Source organism: Anopheles moucheti, chromosome 3, assembly GCF_943734755.1.
Source record: "Anopheles moucheti chromosome 3, idAnoMoucSN_F20_07, whole genome shotgun sequence".
Taxonomy (NCBI): domain Eukaryota; kingdom Metazoa; phylum Arthropoda; class Insecta; order Diptera; family Culicidae; genus Anopheles; species Anopheles moucheti.
Window position 1 is genome coordinate 72,985,576 of NC_069141.1, and position 12,619 is coordinate 72,998,194.

Here is a 12,619-nt window from a genome sequence, read left to right on the forward strand (position 1 = left end):
GGCCCGGTGGAAAACCAAAGCTCCGGCGCAAACTCCGACAGTCTCGCAGAAACGTTTCCGACAGTTTCTTTCGATTCAAACTGCAATAATCCAGATGAAGGTGACGGTTTTCTTTGCACGTGCGCGCTTTGTTTTTCTTCAACTTCGATAGCTTCATTTCTTTAAAACACTACAAAATTAATAAACTGCATTACTCGTCGTCTAGCTTTTGGGGCGGCATCATTGCGGTTATCTCCGACGGTGTACGAAAATAGTCTTCCAGCAGCAGAACATGCTTATCGTTGATTTTATATCTCGATTCTTGCCAGGGTAAAACACCACCAGGCGGTACCGGAACTACGTCTCCCTGCTGGAACTTCAACTGCTTGGTAACCATAGGCAACTGACCCTCGAATATGGCAAGATAACTGCAAAAGTACAATGAAAATCAGTTTGTCGCGAAAATCTAATACAATACGTACTGTTTTCCGTTCCGGTATATTCTCAGCGGATAGCGATTGACCATGATCCGAATGACAACATTCACGAGAAGGAAAAATCCCAAAAAGAACAGCAAATCCGTTTCGTTGGCCGTTAGCGTTGCGAACTCGATTTCGAACGGAACGACAATGTTGTGGAAATCTTTGAGGAACGTGAACGCACTGATACCGCTGATGGCAAGAAAACTGAACGATGTAACAAAGTTGCATGCTGAAATGAGAGAGATTTAATAATTAAAAGTGGATTAATGCAAACATTCGTTGCGTGAGCTTTTTCTTCGCCCTGTTGTAGCTTTCGCGCCAACAACAAAGGGCATCTCCGACACTGTTGCACAATGAACTACAATGAAGTAGAAATATGGCCAAACGAATAAATGTTCACAGGAATTTTATATGTTATGGGTCTTTAAATATTCAAAAATAGATTTTTTATATATATGTGGTACAAATCCTCCCAGTTACCTCCAGTATTTTAATTATTGGCGTATTTTACTCAATAAAATCGGTCAATCACTGCAGTGTAAATGCTGCTTAATGTGTTTGACATTTCCCTGTTATTGGTAAACAAAAAGGGCTACAGAACAGAAGTTTTCCTCAAGCAAAGCAATTTGCACAATGAATATTCTCCCTAAAAAGAGGTACAAAGCAATTAACTTAGTAATATTAGGCAATTTTGTACAATTTGTGGATGTATTATAAAATACTGTATTTTTGGGGTGTTCTAGATGGCACGTGCGGACCAAGGATAACATAGCTCGTGTTCGGCGCGATGAAGCCAAAGCAGCAGAGGAAGAAAAGGAACGTTTACGTCGTGTTGCGTTAGCCGATCAGGAGGCGCGGTTAAATTTGCTTCGACAGAAAGCACGCAACGGTCAAGGACCGACAACAGAAACCGAAAAAGATGTGCACGTGGAACGGCAAGAGCACGTCAACTTTTTTACTGAGCTCGAGGAAGGAAAACACGACGGTGTGAAACGATCGAATGTGGAGCATGAGAAAGAAAAGAAGGAGGAACAGGAAAAGTATGAAAAACAAATAGGCTACCTTACCTATCTTGGCCAGGATACAAACGAAGCTCTGGGCAAACGGGACTGGTACGATACGGCACCGATTCGAAGCGAAAGTCTCGATAAACACGGCAAACCGATAGAAGTTGGTTTGAAGACGAAAAATTATCATGACCCTTTAAACGTTATTCGGAGGTATGTTCCGAGCACAAAGACGGCATTACCGTCTGCAGCTATTACCTCTAAGCATGTGGAACCCGAGCAAACAGATGCAAGTCAGACGGTTTCTCTCGCAGATCAATCGAAAACCAAATATGTATCGTTGATTGGCCAGAGTGGCCGGAGCAAAGAATCGCGGAAACGAAAAGCAAGTGAGAGTTCCCCCGAGATCACTCATTCAAAACGGAGCAAAAAGAAACATAAAAAACACTCCGACAAAAAGAGAAAGAAAGAAAAGCGCAAGAAAAAGAAGCATAAAAAATCCAGCTCTGAAGATGAGGAGAGTACTGACGAAGAAGCACTAAAAGCCAAAAAGGCCCAACTGGAGCAAATGCGAAAGCAACGAATCGCACGAGAACGCGAAGAGAAGGAAAGGACGGAAAAGATGCTGGCAAAATTACGCGGCGACCCTGAACCAGCACCGAAACGTAAAGAAATGCCTCAACCAGCGGTACCTCGTCAGAAGTACAATTCACAATTCAATCCCGAACTCGCTAAACAAAACTACGAATAAATGTGGACAACTAAAGCGCACCTATTCGAATTACGATTTATTCGCTGTTTCCAGCCTATTTACAGATACTTCCCGAACCACTTGTGATCTACGGGGGATAACCATCGGTGACAGCCTCCAAGGTTGTTCTGAACGATGTACTTAAAATTCCATGGGTTTAAGTTTTCTCGTACCAACCGCTCTTCTTCTGCCTTCATGTTTTCCATCATTTCTTGCGAGACTACCATCGCCTTGAATGGCAGCTTAGGGCAAACGATGTCGAGAATTTGCTTGGCTTCAACAAATTCTAGCTTTCCCGCCAGTTCCAGTATCACTCGACCGCTCTTCACTGGCGTAACGTAGTGATCGATGGCACCTTTACCGCCACCCATACGCTGGCCCTGACCTTGCTTGGTCACCGGTTGCCACGGTGCATCGATACGCCAAATCGCAAACATGCGACTCGTATCCATCTTGCGACCGATCGTAAGTCGCAACATTTCATAGTGGCCCCACCTTAACCGACCACCCCCAGTTGCAACTATGCCATACTGCTTGTGTACAAGTGAATTGTGCACCATCTCCGGACCGCGCATCCATTTAAGCTTCTTCTGCATCTTGGGTGCACGAAGATTGCTCTGCAGCTGAGGAACTTTTTCCATAAAGCGAAGCTTGGGCTTCTCTGGGATCGTAATATCTGCAGTGGAAAAGTGAAAAACGTGTCGGAATATCTGTTGGAACCGGTGCAACATCCGTTGTACTCACTCTCATATTTTATCGGTGGTGCAAAAAACTTCATGCCGGCAATTTGTTGACCAAACTGACCGTGCAGCAAGCCTGCTAAAAATAAAGAAGCATAAGCTTGATGGAAAGGAACGAATGCAGTATCATCACGTACCCGACAGCAATGGTCGTAACTTCTCACAACTGGCCAGCATTTTTGAAGATAGTTTAGGGTGTAACTAGTAATTATTATACACCTAAATGCAACACAAAATTGCGTAAACACTGCACCCGAGCTTGTCGTGTTTTGATCAAGAAATGCACTGTCAACCGTAGTTTCGCCACCCGCCACCAGGATTCTCGCACGTGCGCTGCCGAACTGTCAATTTGTACAGTGGTGCCAAAAGTGTCCATATCAGATTTGTTTACATCGAATCCTTGTTTGATACGGATTTCAGATTTCCAATAAATGAACCTTTTTACCACGTGAAATATGTAGATTACATAGTGAAGATTCCCCTCGACATAAATCAGCATTAAGTCAAACATAAATTGAACGATTCTTTAAATAATGGAACCCTTTCGATGAGAGGTCTACCGACTAGCATCCAATTTACATACCAGAAAGATAGTGTTGCATAGGTGCACGGTATATAATATAGAATCCTGCAGGTATGTTATCTTTCTTCAGCAAGTACTCTTCCCGTTTTATCACAGCTTTCCGGCATACCACCGAAGATGTGGACAGCATTTGTCGTCTGCTAAGAAAAGGAGAAGTTTCAAGAATGAGCAACGTTTCATGTGTGTTTCAGTATTACTTACAAAACTGTTGCAGATAATAGAGTAGGTTGTCTACCAGCAGCAAGAATATGATGCACTTTGCCTCGTAAATGGTGTATTAAATGTGGAACAATCATTTTGCCTGCTATTCCGGCGAATCGCGATGGTACATCAAGTTATTTTTATTTACGCATACCGATTGTCAGCGATGACAGCTCGTTTTGTACGATCAGATGATTGCTGTCAAGGATTGTAAACAATTGAAATATTTCGTACGCGTAGCATCTTCATTTTCGAGGCCGGAAAGTAAAACAATACCAACCACGATGAGATTCTGTACAATTACGTGTATCTTGCTGTCCATTCTAACTGTGGTAAGAACATTCACACGACGGAATCGAATAGCGAACGGGATATGTACGTGCACTCTCTAATTGCTTTCCGTTTTAGATTACCGCAGAATTCTCCGCCGAAGATTGCCGGGAATTGGGCCTTATCAAATCGCAGCTGTTTTGTTCATCGTGCAGTAGCTTAAGCGATTATGGACTGAGTGAACTGAAGTAAGAGAACGTGTCCATTTCACACGTAAGACGCATCTTTTAATAACATTCCGTGATTGTAGGGAACACTGTCTAGAATGCTGTCAAAAGGACACTGTCGGCGATTCAAAGCTGAAGGTATATCCGATGGCGGTGCTAGAGGTGTGTACGTGCAAGTTTGGAGCGTACCCACAGATACAGGCATTTATTAAGAGCGATCGACCGGCAAAGTTCCCTAACCTAACCATTAAGTACGTGCGCGGTTTGGATCCGATCGTGAAGCTGATGGATGAGCAAGGCAACGTGAAGGAGACGCTTTCCATCACGAAATGGAACACGGACACGGTGCAAGAATTCTTCGAGACGCGATTGGCGAAGGTTGAAGATGACGATTATCTCAAAACTAATCGCGTCTGATGGTAAGTGCGCTCGAATAATGAATAAAACACATAAAACACAACTATGAGGCGAAAGCTAGTATTGTACAAATATGGTACAAGATGTTGAGAATCCTACTTCTGGATTTTAACTCCTCCATTGGCCACATCCAAAAATCTGAACTCACCTTCAACAGCATCTTGTTCAGGGTAGATCACTAACCCATTTGTAGCTTAATTCTTGTCGATACTTCGACTCAAACTCGGAGATCTGACGTCCCAGAAATAAGGACTATTTTAAAGCTTTTAATTCATAACTTCGATTTCGATTTCGTTTGAAGAAGTAAAAAAATATGTGAATTATTTGAATTGCACGTAATGATTCTCAAGATTCTACTTATTGCACACATTTCCTGTTTTGAAGAAAAACAAAGGTCAATGTACGAACCAGCGGCGGATCAAACGGTAGGCGGAGTAGGCGGTCGCCTAGGGCCTCGCCGTGTTGGGGGCCCCAATAAATTTGTGCCTATTGTGCGATTTTTGAAAATTTTAAAACAAAGTTAAATTATAGCAAAAAAAAATTTATTTACAAGGTAGAAAATTGATCAAAAATATCTTTCTTGGTTATATAAAACATTTGTTTCTATGTGATAAATTAAATGCAGAGAAGAATATCAACTTAGTGACTTTAAAGTATAAACGAAATTGCACCAGGACCAGGACACTAATTTTCCCGTTGGTCGAGAAAAATTTCTTTGAAAACTACCTGTTTCCTAATGTATAATACCAGGAGAGCATCCACGGAAGAGGTAGCACCTAGTACAGCAATTTTGGTCGAAAACCGCCGAAAGGTATGCAATGTTTAAACACTAACTTTCCCGTTGGTCGTGAAAAATTTCTTCGAAAACTACCAGTTTCCGAATGTATAATACCAGGAGAGCATGCACGGAAGAGGTAGCTCCTGGTACTGCGCCGTAAGGTATGCAATGTTTATACACTAACTTTGCAACCAACTTGCAACGCAATGCGCCGTAAGGTATGCAATGTTTATACACTAACCTTGCAACCAACTTGCAATGCAAGTTTGGTGCATGCAAGAAACTTGCAGCAAGATGGCGCCCAACTTCGTACTTGCATGCAAGCTTGCATGCAAGCTTGTATGCAAGTTCTTGCAAGCAAATTCTTGCATGCAAACTTGCATGCAAGTTTGCATGCAAGTACTTGTATGCAAGTTTGCATGCAAGTTTGCATGCAAGTTCTTGTATGCAAGTTTGCATGCAAGTTCTTGTATGCAAACTTGCATGCAAGTTCTTGCATGCAAACTTGCATGCAAACTTGCATGCAAACTTGCATGCAAGTTTGCATGCAAGAATTTGCTTGCAAGAACTTGCATACAAGCTTGCATGCAAGCTTGCATGCAAGTACGAAGTTGGGCGCCATCTTGCGCGCCATCTTGCTGCAAGTTTCTTGCTTGCACCAAACTTGCATTGCAAGTTGGTTGCAAGGTTAGTGTATAAACATTTCATACCTTACGGCGCATTGCGTTGCAAGTTGGTTGCAAAGTTAGTGTATAAACATTGCATACCTTACGGCGCAAGTACCAGGTGCTACCTCTTCCGTGCATGCTCTCCTGGTACTTTAAATTCGAAAACTGGTAGTTTTCGAAGAAATTTTTCACGACCAACGGGAAAGTTAGTGTTTAAACATTGCATACCTTTCGGCGGTTTTCGAGCAAAATTGCTGTACTAGGTGCTACCTCTTCCGTGGATGCTCTCTTGGTATTATACATTCGGAAACAGGTAGTTTTCGAAGAAATTTTTCTCGACCAACGGGAAAGTTAGTGTTTAAACATTGCATACCTTTCGGCGGTTTTCGAGCAAAATTGCTGTACTAGGTGCTACCTCTTCCGTGGATGCTCTCCTGGTATCGGAAATCGGAAAACAGCTGGTTTAGAATGGAATTTCGTACCAGCTAATGGCGATCCAAGTCGTGGCGTTATCGTTCTCCTTAGCGCATAAAAACGTGTATATATAGAGACTAGCTTACTATGCCCGTTTACAGGGCTACGCAACAGAACGCTGAGATGTACGCAAGGGAGCTTTCTTTCCAAGACTTTGCTGGTGTTGTTACATCATGTTTGAAGTACATCTCCCTTACACCGATAATGCCGTAGCAAAATTATGGGCCCCCCTTGAAAAATTCCGCCCTGGGCCTCCAAGGGGATTGATCCTCCACTGGTACGAACCAACCGTACAATAATTAGCATTTAATTTTGTCAAATATTAACGACGCATTGAACGCAGTATGTAAATTGGTATGCATAACACGATTATATCGATTGACAAACATTATTAAGCATTCTGAGAAAATCCTTTTGCGGTAGCTCCATCCAACGTTTGCCTTTGGCATTAATGAACCCATGCCAATTGCTAGCGACACAATTGTTTGAAGGTTCTACTTACGAAGAATCAATCGTAATTGTTTTCTGAGCTGTACAATCTAAAAGAGGAACACATCAACGAACGGTTCTGTATACAAGTGTTCAAGGCTCAAATAGTCTACGATTTCTACAATGTTAAAAAGTTTTACACTGTTCAAGGTTGATAAGGGACCTTTATAAAATGTAAGTGATAGTAAACAACCCAGAAAGGAAGGTTATGCTTACAACGAACAGATCATGCTTACTTAATAATCAGGCGCTACAGCAGCTCCGCGGTCTTGACCGGCCTGCCTTTCTGGTGGACGCTTCAACGCCATCACTCCATCTCAATTTGAGCCCACCACGCCTCTTCTGTCCATGTAGACGACCTGAAAGGACTTTACGGGATGGGTCGTCTGGTGTCATTCTCATGACGTTACAAAGCATGCCGAGTGTTATCCGTTGTACGACAGCGAATTCGTCGTATTGTTTGTAGTGGTTGTCATTGTAGCGCCTCCTCCATTGTCCTTCCACACAAACAGGGCCCAAAATCCTTCTGAGCATCTTCCTCCCGAACACGGCTAAGAGGGTTTTGGACAAGGTGCAGTGAGTACTGGAACTCTACAAGTTCTACATTATCCCAGATTCGTTCGTTGCTACAGTTATTTTGAGCAGAGAGCTTTGCTAAAACTGCAGAGGTTGTGGAACTATAAAACCCTTTAACGAAGGACTTAGTTCCACTAACTGCTCGTTGAGAACACAATCCATTCTTTACGCTCCACACCGACCATTACCGGTATCAGACATATAACAAGCATAACGGAACATTTATACTATCAGTTCTGCAAAAGGGTAAAGCATATTTTTATAAGCACAACAAAACAAACTTATTTCTACCAAAATCAACAATTGCACAGAGGATTTTGTTTGAAATCTTTTAAGTGTCTAAACATTTCAACTGAATCAATATTGCAAATTAAAGTTTACGGTTACCTCGGTTATCTCGGTTGTGTGACAATCGTTTGAAACCACTTCAACTGCCTGTTGCACGCGGGTGGCGTTTTCTCCAAGTTTAAAAATGTGTTGTTTATGTGGTCACAAGCAATTATCGTGTCTCTCTTAATTCGTCTCAAATCTCAAATCGACCTACGCCTGTGCCTGTGTGTTGTTCGCGCATGATTAAGTGTCATGTGTACAGATGATCGTGCCTCGAAGGAAGAACCAGTTTTAATACTAGAAATTACTGTTTAGTGTCATTTCGTCGAATTGGCGTGTATAAATATCGCTACACGCCTGTGATAAACACAACACTCGCGTCTTATCCTTCCAACGAGAAACAATGAAGACTTCCGTAAGTGTCCGACGAGCGATAGAAAGTTTGGGTATTGGCTTGCCTTTCGCATTAAACATTAATTTCTTCCCCATGCAGATGATTTTGCTGTTCTGCGCCGCAATCGTTTTGGTTGCAGCCGAAGACAAGAAGGGTCCCGCCCGCCATCAGGACGATAAGCATGAAAGCCATGGTCAGCCCCAGCAGCAGCAGCATCAGCTGAAGCAACAGCAATCTCACGATCAGCACCACCAGGCCCCAGCAGCTCCACAGAAGCATAATCAGCAGCAGCACGCACAGCCGGCCCCGTACAAGCACAAGCGCGAGGCGCCAAAGAATGCCGCTGAAGGACAATCGACCACTGCTGCACCGAAGGTAAGCGTGGACCCGAAACAACCGTCGGTTCTGCCGGCCGTCGTCGCTGAAGCACCGAAAAACAAGCGTGACACCGTAGCTGCCCAACCGGCTGCTCGCCCATCTACGAATGCCCCACCTAAGGCTGGCACTAACGGCCAGCAGAGAAAGCCCCAAGCACCGCGTCCCACCGGTGCCAAGCTGAACCGTGACCAGCCCTCGAACACCGCTCAATCTGCTACCAATGCTAAGGCACCGGCTACCGTGAACCAACAAAGTTCTGCCCCGACCACAGCTAACCCCGCCAAGAAGGTGTAAATCGTTGAAAGGAAGCCGAACTGATGGCTGATAATTTAATTATCAATTTTCCATCGAATGTGTGTGTGATTTTTGCGTAAAAAATAAACACTTTTCAGTTGCAATTTTATGAAGCTTTGTAGCATTTCTATTCGCCAATATGCACAGTATTTTAACGAATGATCGATAGTGTAGATATGGGGAATGATGCAGAAAGGAATCGTTCGTAGCTTTCCATTCGTTGAAGTCTCCATCCCTCTCCGGAATCTACTATCTGACAGTCTGGAATGGCATACATATGTTCCTTTTCCACATGTTGTTAGTGATAATTCGATGGGCGGCCTGCAAAGGCTGATGAGAACATATATGTCGGCAACGTTTTGTTCTAGTCGTTGTTTCTAACGGAACATAATTGACTTCTTTCAGACCACTTAATCATTCTTGATAAAAGGGACAATTGCGGGACTTCAACTCAAGTGCCGCAAGTCTTAGATGAAAGGATATTTCCTTTTTTCTTGCTAAACGAGAGTAGCATAAGATGTTGGAGGCCGTCTAAGGTTACCTACTTGTTGGAGGAGATAAGCACGCAGCTCTCAAGGCTGTCGTTGTTATTTCGTGCCGAATTCGATCTTACCATCAAATAAGACGATGTGACGATATGGGAAGCGAAATACACCTCCTGGGGAATCAGATACCCAGACTTTAAAGGGCTTTCTAGGTCTTTGCCCTTTTATACAGTTGCTATTACCTCCCGCAGAAATGATATGGTCAATTGGGTAATGTGTTCTTAGACTTCATATCTAGATTCTGCTGTACTTTAAGATCACTTCTTTTGTGGAGGGATCTGTAATAGGCTTCTGTATGGCTCTTTAAGCATTCTCCAGAAGTCGAAGGCTATATTTTGCAGACATAGCCAACTGGAATACCTCAAGAATCAAAACCTCTTAGCTCAGCGCCATTAAGTGTGCATATGATATGATAGGGATATGATAGAAAATATCCTTAATCTTTTTCCTAACTGCTCAGGCACTATAATGAACAATGAATTATACGGAAATTACCTCATATAACAATATAATAAATAAAAATATATTCAAAGTCATAAAGAACTTATTTGGATGTTAGATTTAGTAAACACATTTTTGAAGATTTTGGCAAACGAACGATAGATCTTGTATGGTATTGTCAGAAATTTGGTGATCAAGTGAACAAGGTGATACAAATAACCAAAACAGATGAAGTTTTCCCAATAGAATAGTTCTCCCAATGGATGAATAGATGCAGTATATCCCAGTACGTAATGGGACGTAATGAACGCATCTTTTGGCACCATCCGACTCATCTACACTATTGATCACTTGATCTTCCTTTTGTTTACTAATTTTTAAAATAATAGTTAAATTTACAACCAACAAACTTAACACCTGTGTGCAACTGTGATCTAGGGTTCTATCTAGAACTAGGCCTAGGTCACATATCTGATCCACATCCTTTAGTATATTATACTTAATCCCGAGACATGGAGATCTTTTTGCCGAAAAAAAAGTTTTGCCGTTGGTAGTTGAAATTAAATTTTATATTGTTGAAATTAATCCGTTCACATCCATACTAGCACTTCCAAAAATATTTATAAGACTTAGAAATCGCAAGCAACTTCTGGACAGAGAAGTGATAGTATCCTGATAGTAAAACAAGTATCCTGCAATTTGAGTTTCTTATACACTTATCGGGTTTACCGCACATAAAAAAAAGGATTACATTAAATGCAAATTTCAAAGGTTTGCAAACATGAAGCAATAGATATTGGTCACATACAACGGCACAGAAGCGTAGGGGTTGTGTCGTTTGAGAAAAAAAAATCCCCCATTACATAACGATAAAGTGTGTCAAAGTGTGTTTTGTTGCCAAAAAAAAGTAGCTTGATACCGGCATTGTGACCTCCAGGCAGCTGGAACATAACAAAACAATCGACATTGAAGCCTCATCTCGACATTACTCATCGTTTACCAACGATCGTGGGGGGAAACCAGGGAAGTGATAATCGGCCGTGTTTTACTCTTTCACTTATCTGCCATCTGAAGTGAGCTACGCGCGAAGATGAGTTTGGCCGTGCGGCGGGCGTGACGATCGACGGTCGGATGCGAATTAGTTAAGTACATATCAATCCAGGGTAATTCTTCTAGCTCTATTGCACCAGTGCCATCGGCAAAGCAGCGCGTGTACTAGTGGAGGTGCGAATGGCGCGCCGACAGATGGATGCGCGTTAACAGAAATTCACGACGGGGTTATAAAAGCGAACCTTTGCGCACATTCGGCGATCACTTACTGGCCGTTCGTGCATTGTGGCGCTATTGTGCTGGAAAGAAAACTACAAGAATAACGAAAATGATTAAATTTGTAAGTAAAGCTTTTTTGTAAATTTGTGTACATGATAGTAAATCCTTTTAACATCATTGCTAGGTTTGTGTGTTGGCGCTGTTAGCCGCTAGTGGCTTTGCGTTCCCGGTTGAGGAGACCCCTAAACTGTCGCGCCCCTCACCTATTAATCCCGAGGTTGCCAGTGACCCGAAACCAGCCGCACTGAAGGAAGTCGTCCCAGCGTCGTCCACCACCGAGAGCCACATCCAAAAAGTACCCGCGTCCGGCGTGAAGCTGAGCGTTGAGGTGGCGAAAAAGGAGGAAACCACAACGAGCAGCAGCAGCAGCTCTACCCCGGAGCAGTCAACGAAGAACAGCCAGAAACGATCGGTAGATTCCGATAGTGATGTGTCCACTACTCCGAAGCAGCCCGCCTTCCGTCGCAATCAGCCCACCACTACGACCGAAGAGCCCAGCAGCACCACCCCAAGCAGTACCACGTCCAGCCCCGTCTCGGTGAAAACTCCGATCGGTACGACGCGCTCCAAGCGTGAGGTCGAAGTGACGGCCGTGCCCGCCAGCAGTACAAGTGCCGCGACAACAAAGCGCACGACCACGATCCTTCCCCCGAGCCATACTGACGAGGAGGATGGACCCCATTACGTACATCCGGTGCCGGTGGATCAGATATTGAAAAACCTTAACCAGCCGGAAAAGGCTTCCTCGTCCGGAAGTCATCATCATCCCGAACATCACACAACCGAAAAGCCGAAGGACGAAAAGGATTCGGATGAATCTTCCGAAGAAGTTCCACCGAAAGAGGCAGCAACGGAGCAAAAGACGCATCAACAGACGCACCCGGTAATTCACCAGCAGGGTGCTTAATCTGCATGTGCAACGCATTTTTGTTTTTACTCTTTCCGTTCTGTTTTCTTTTGTTTTACACGTGTTTGAATAAAAAGCTTAACCGTATCCCTGTTAATTACGCGTTCTTTCAATTGTACACACAAGCAACAAAAAAAAAGTACTACGTCTTGCATTTTTATGTTTTACAATTTGTTCGCTAATCAGTGATTTCCTTCATGTTGTTGTTGTTTTTTTTATTATTTTGTTTCCAGCTGATTTCATATTTGCTCAATACATTATGACCCTTTTCTTTACACGCATAAGCCTGCCGTTTCAAAGGAGTTTAGAAGATTGTTGGTTTGTTTTTGCTGTTGTTTGTTATTCTTGTTCATGGATGA

The 12,619-nt window shown here is 43.1% G+C and overlaps 6 protein-coding genes across 8 annotated transcripts; 4 read left to right on the forward strand and 2 right to left on the reverse strand.

The window, feature by feature from the left end:
- Nucleotides 1-132: 132 nt before the first annotated feature.
- On the reverse strand, nt 133-3,886 carry LOC128301445 (uncharacterized). 2 transcript variants are annotated; one of them, XM_053037932.1, is made up of 4 exons: nt 3,744-3,886; nt 3,543-3,679; nt 462-690; nt 133-407 (listed from the first exon to the last, which is right to left on the reverse strand). In XM_053037932.1, exons 1-4 carry the CDS (start codon nt 3,836-3,838, stop codon nt 191-193), a joined length of 678 nt encoding a protein of 225 aa, XP_052893892.1. In that variant the 5' UTR covers nt 3,839-3,886; the 3' UTR covers nt 133-190. The 2 variants fall into 2 exon arrangements, with proteins under 2 accessions (XP_052893892.1, XP_052893891.1); XM_053037931.1 differs by having other exon boundaries at nt 3,543-3,682.
- Nucleotides 1,045-2,233, forward strand: LOC128301443 (leukocyte receptor cluster member 1 homolog). Its single transcript, XM_053037928.1, has 2 exons — nt 1,045-1,117; nt 1,205-2,233. Exons 1-2 carry the CDS (start codon nt 1,095-1,097, stop codon nt 2,217-2,219), a joined length of 1,038 nt encoding a protein of 345 aa, XP_052893888.1. The 5' UTR covers nt 1,045-1,094; the 3' UTR covers nt 2,220-2,233.
- Nucleotides 2,241-3,350, reverse strand: LOC128301444 (39S ribosomal protein L16, mitochondrial). 2 transcript variants are annotated; one of them, XM_053037929.1, is made up of 3 exons: nt 3,097-3,350; nt 2,964-3,035; nt 2,241-2,895 (listed from the first exon to the last, which is right to left on the reverse strand). In XM_053037929.1, the coding sequence occupies exons 1-3, from the start codon at nt 3,134-3,136 to the stop codon at nt 2,279-2,281; spliced, it is 729 nt and encodes a 242-aa protein (XP_052893889.1). In that variant the 5' UTR covers nt 3,137-3,350; the 3' UTR covers nt 2,241-2,278. The 2 variants fall into 2 exon arrangements, with proteins under 2 accessions (XP_052893889.1, XP_052893890.1); XM_053037930.1 differs by having other exon boundaries at nt 2,964-3,038; nt 3,097-3,136.
- Nucleotides 3,887-3,972: 86 nt separating the features above from the next.
- On the forward strand, nt 3,973-4,681 carry LOC128302166 (selenoprotein F). The gene is made up of 3 exons (XM_053038918.1): nt 3,973-4,075; nt 4,152-4,261; nt 4,324-4,681. The coding sequence occupies exons 1-3, from the start codon at nt 4,028-4,030 to the stop codon at nt 4,655-4,657; spliced, it is 492 nt and encodes a 163-aa protein (XP_052894878.1). The 5' UTR covers nt 3,973-4,027; the 3' UTR covers nt 4,658-4,681.
- LOC128302165 (proteoglycan 4-like) lies at nt 4,643-9,145 on the forward strand. Its single transcript, XM_053038916.1, has 3 exons — nt 4,643-4,659; nt 8,288-8,387; nt 8,466-9,145. Exons 2-3 carry the CDS (start codon nt 8,376-8,378, stop codon nt 9,036-9,038), a joined length of 585 nt encoding a protein of 194 aa, XP_052894876.1. The 5' UTR covers nt 4,643-4,659; nt 8,288-8,375; the 3' UTR covers nt 9,039-9,145.
- A 1,378-nt stretch (nt 9,146-10,523) lies between these two features.
- LOC128303804 (putative protein TPRXL) lies at nt 10,524-12,366 on the forward strand. Its single transcript, XM_053040871.1, has 2 exons — nt 10,524-11,414; nt 11,478-12,366. The coding sequence occupies exons 1-2, from the start codon at nt 11,274-11,276 to the stop codon at nt 12,258-12,260; spliced, it is 924 nt and encodes a 307-aa protein (XP_052896831.1). The 5' UTR covers nt 10,524-11,273; the 3' UTR covers nt 12,261-12,366.
- Nucleotides 12,367-12,619: the final 253 nt, after the last annotated feature.

Bases quoted from the DNA above. Each gene is read 5' to 3' on its own strand.
- LOC128301445 (XM_053037931.1), bottom strand. From the start codon at position 3,838: ATGATTGTTCCACATTTAATACACCATTTACGAGGCAAAGTGCATCAT. The intron at 691-3,542 runs GTATGTAAATTG...CTCTCATTTCAG, and splicing joins TATGCAACACTATCTTTCTG to CATGCAACTTTGTTACATCG. The intron at 408-461 runs GTACGTATTGTA...GTACTTTTGCAG, and splicing joins ATATACCGGAACGGAAAACA to TTATCTTGCCATATTCGAGG.
- LOC128302166 (XM_053038918.1), top strand. From the start codon at position 4,028: ATGAGATTCTGTACAATTACGTGTATCTTGCTGTCCATTCTAACTGTG. The intron at 4,076-4,151 runs GTAAGAACATTC...TTTCCGTTTTAG, and splicing joins TGCTGTCCATTCTAACTGTG to ATTACCGCAGAATTCTCCGC. The intron at 4,262-4,323 runs GTAAGAGAACGT...CCGTGATTGTAG, and splicing joins TATGGACTGAGTGAACTGAA to GGAACACTGTCTAGAATGCT.
- LOC128301444 (XM_053037930.1), bottom strand. From the start codon at position 3,136: ATGCTGGCCAGTTGTGAGAAGTTACGACCATTGCTGTCGG. The intron at 3,039-3,096 runs GTACGTGATGAT...CTTTATTTTTAG, and splicing joins GTTACGACCATTGCTGTCGG to CAGGCTTGCTGCACGGTCAG. The intron at 2,896-2,963 runs GTGAGTACAACG...TTTCCACTGCAG, and splicing joins ACCACCGATAAAATATGAGA to ATATTACGATCCCAGAGAAG.
- LOC128301443 (XM_053037928.1), top strand. From the start codon at position 1,095: ATGAATATTCTCCCTAAAAAGAG. The intron at 1,118-1,204 runs GTACAAAGCAAT...GGGGTGTTCTAG, and splicing joins AATATTCTCCCTAAAAAGAG to ATGGCACGTGCGGACCAAGG.
- LOC128303804 (XM_053040871.1), top strand. From the start codon at position 11,274: ATGCGCGTTAACAGAAATTCACGACGGGGTTATAAAAGCGAACCTTTG. The intron at 11,415-11,477 runs GTAAGTAAAGCT...CATCATTGCTAG, and splicing joins TAACGAAAATGATTAAATTT to GTTTGTGTGTTGGCGCTGTT.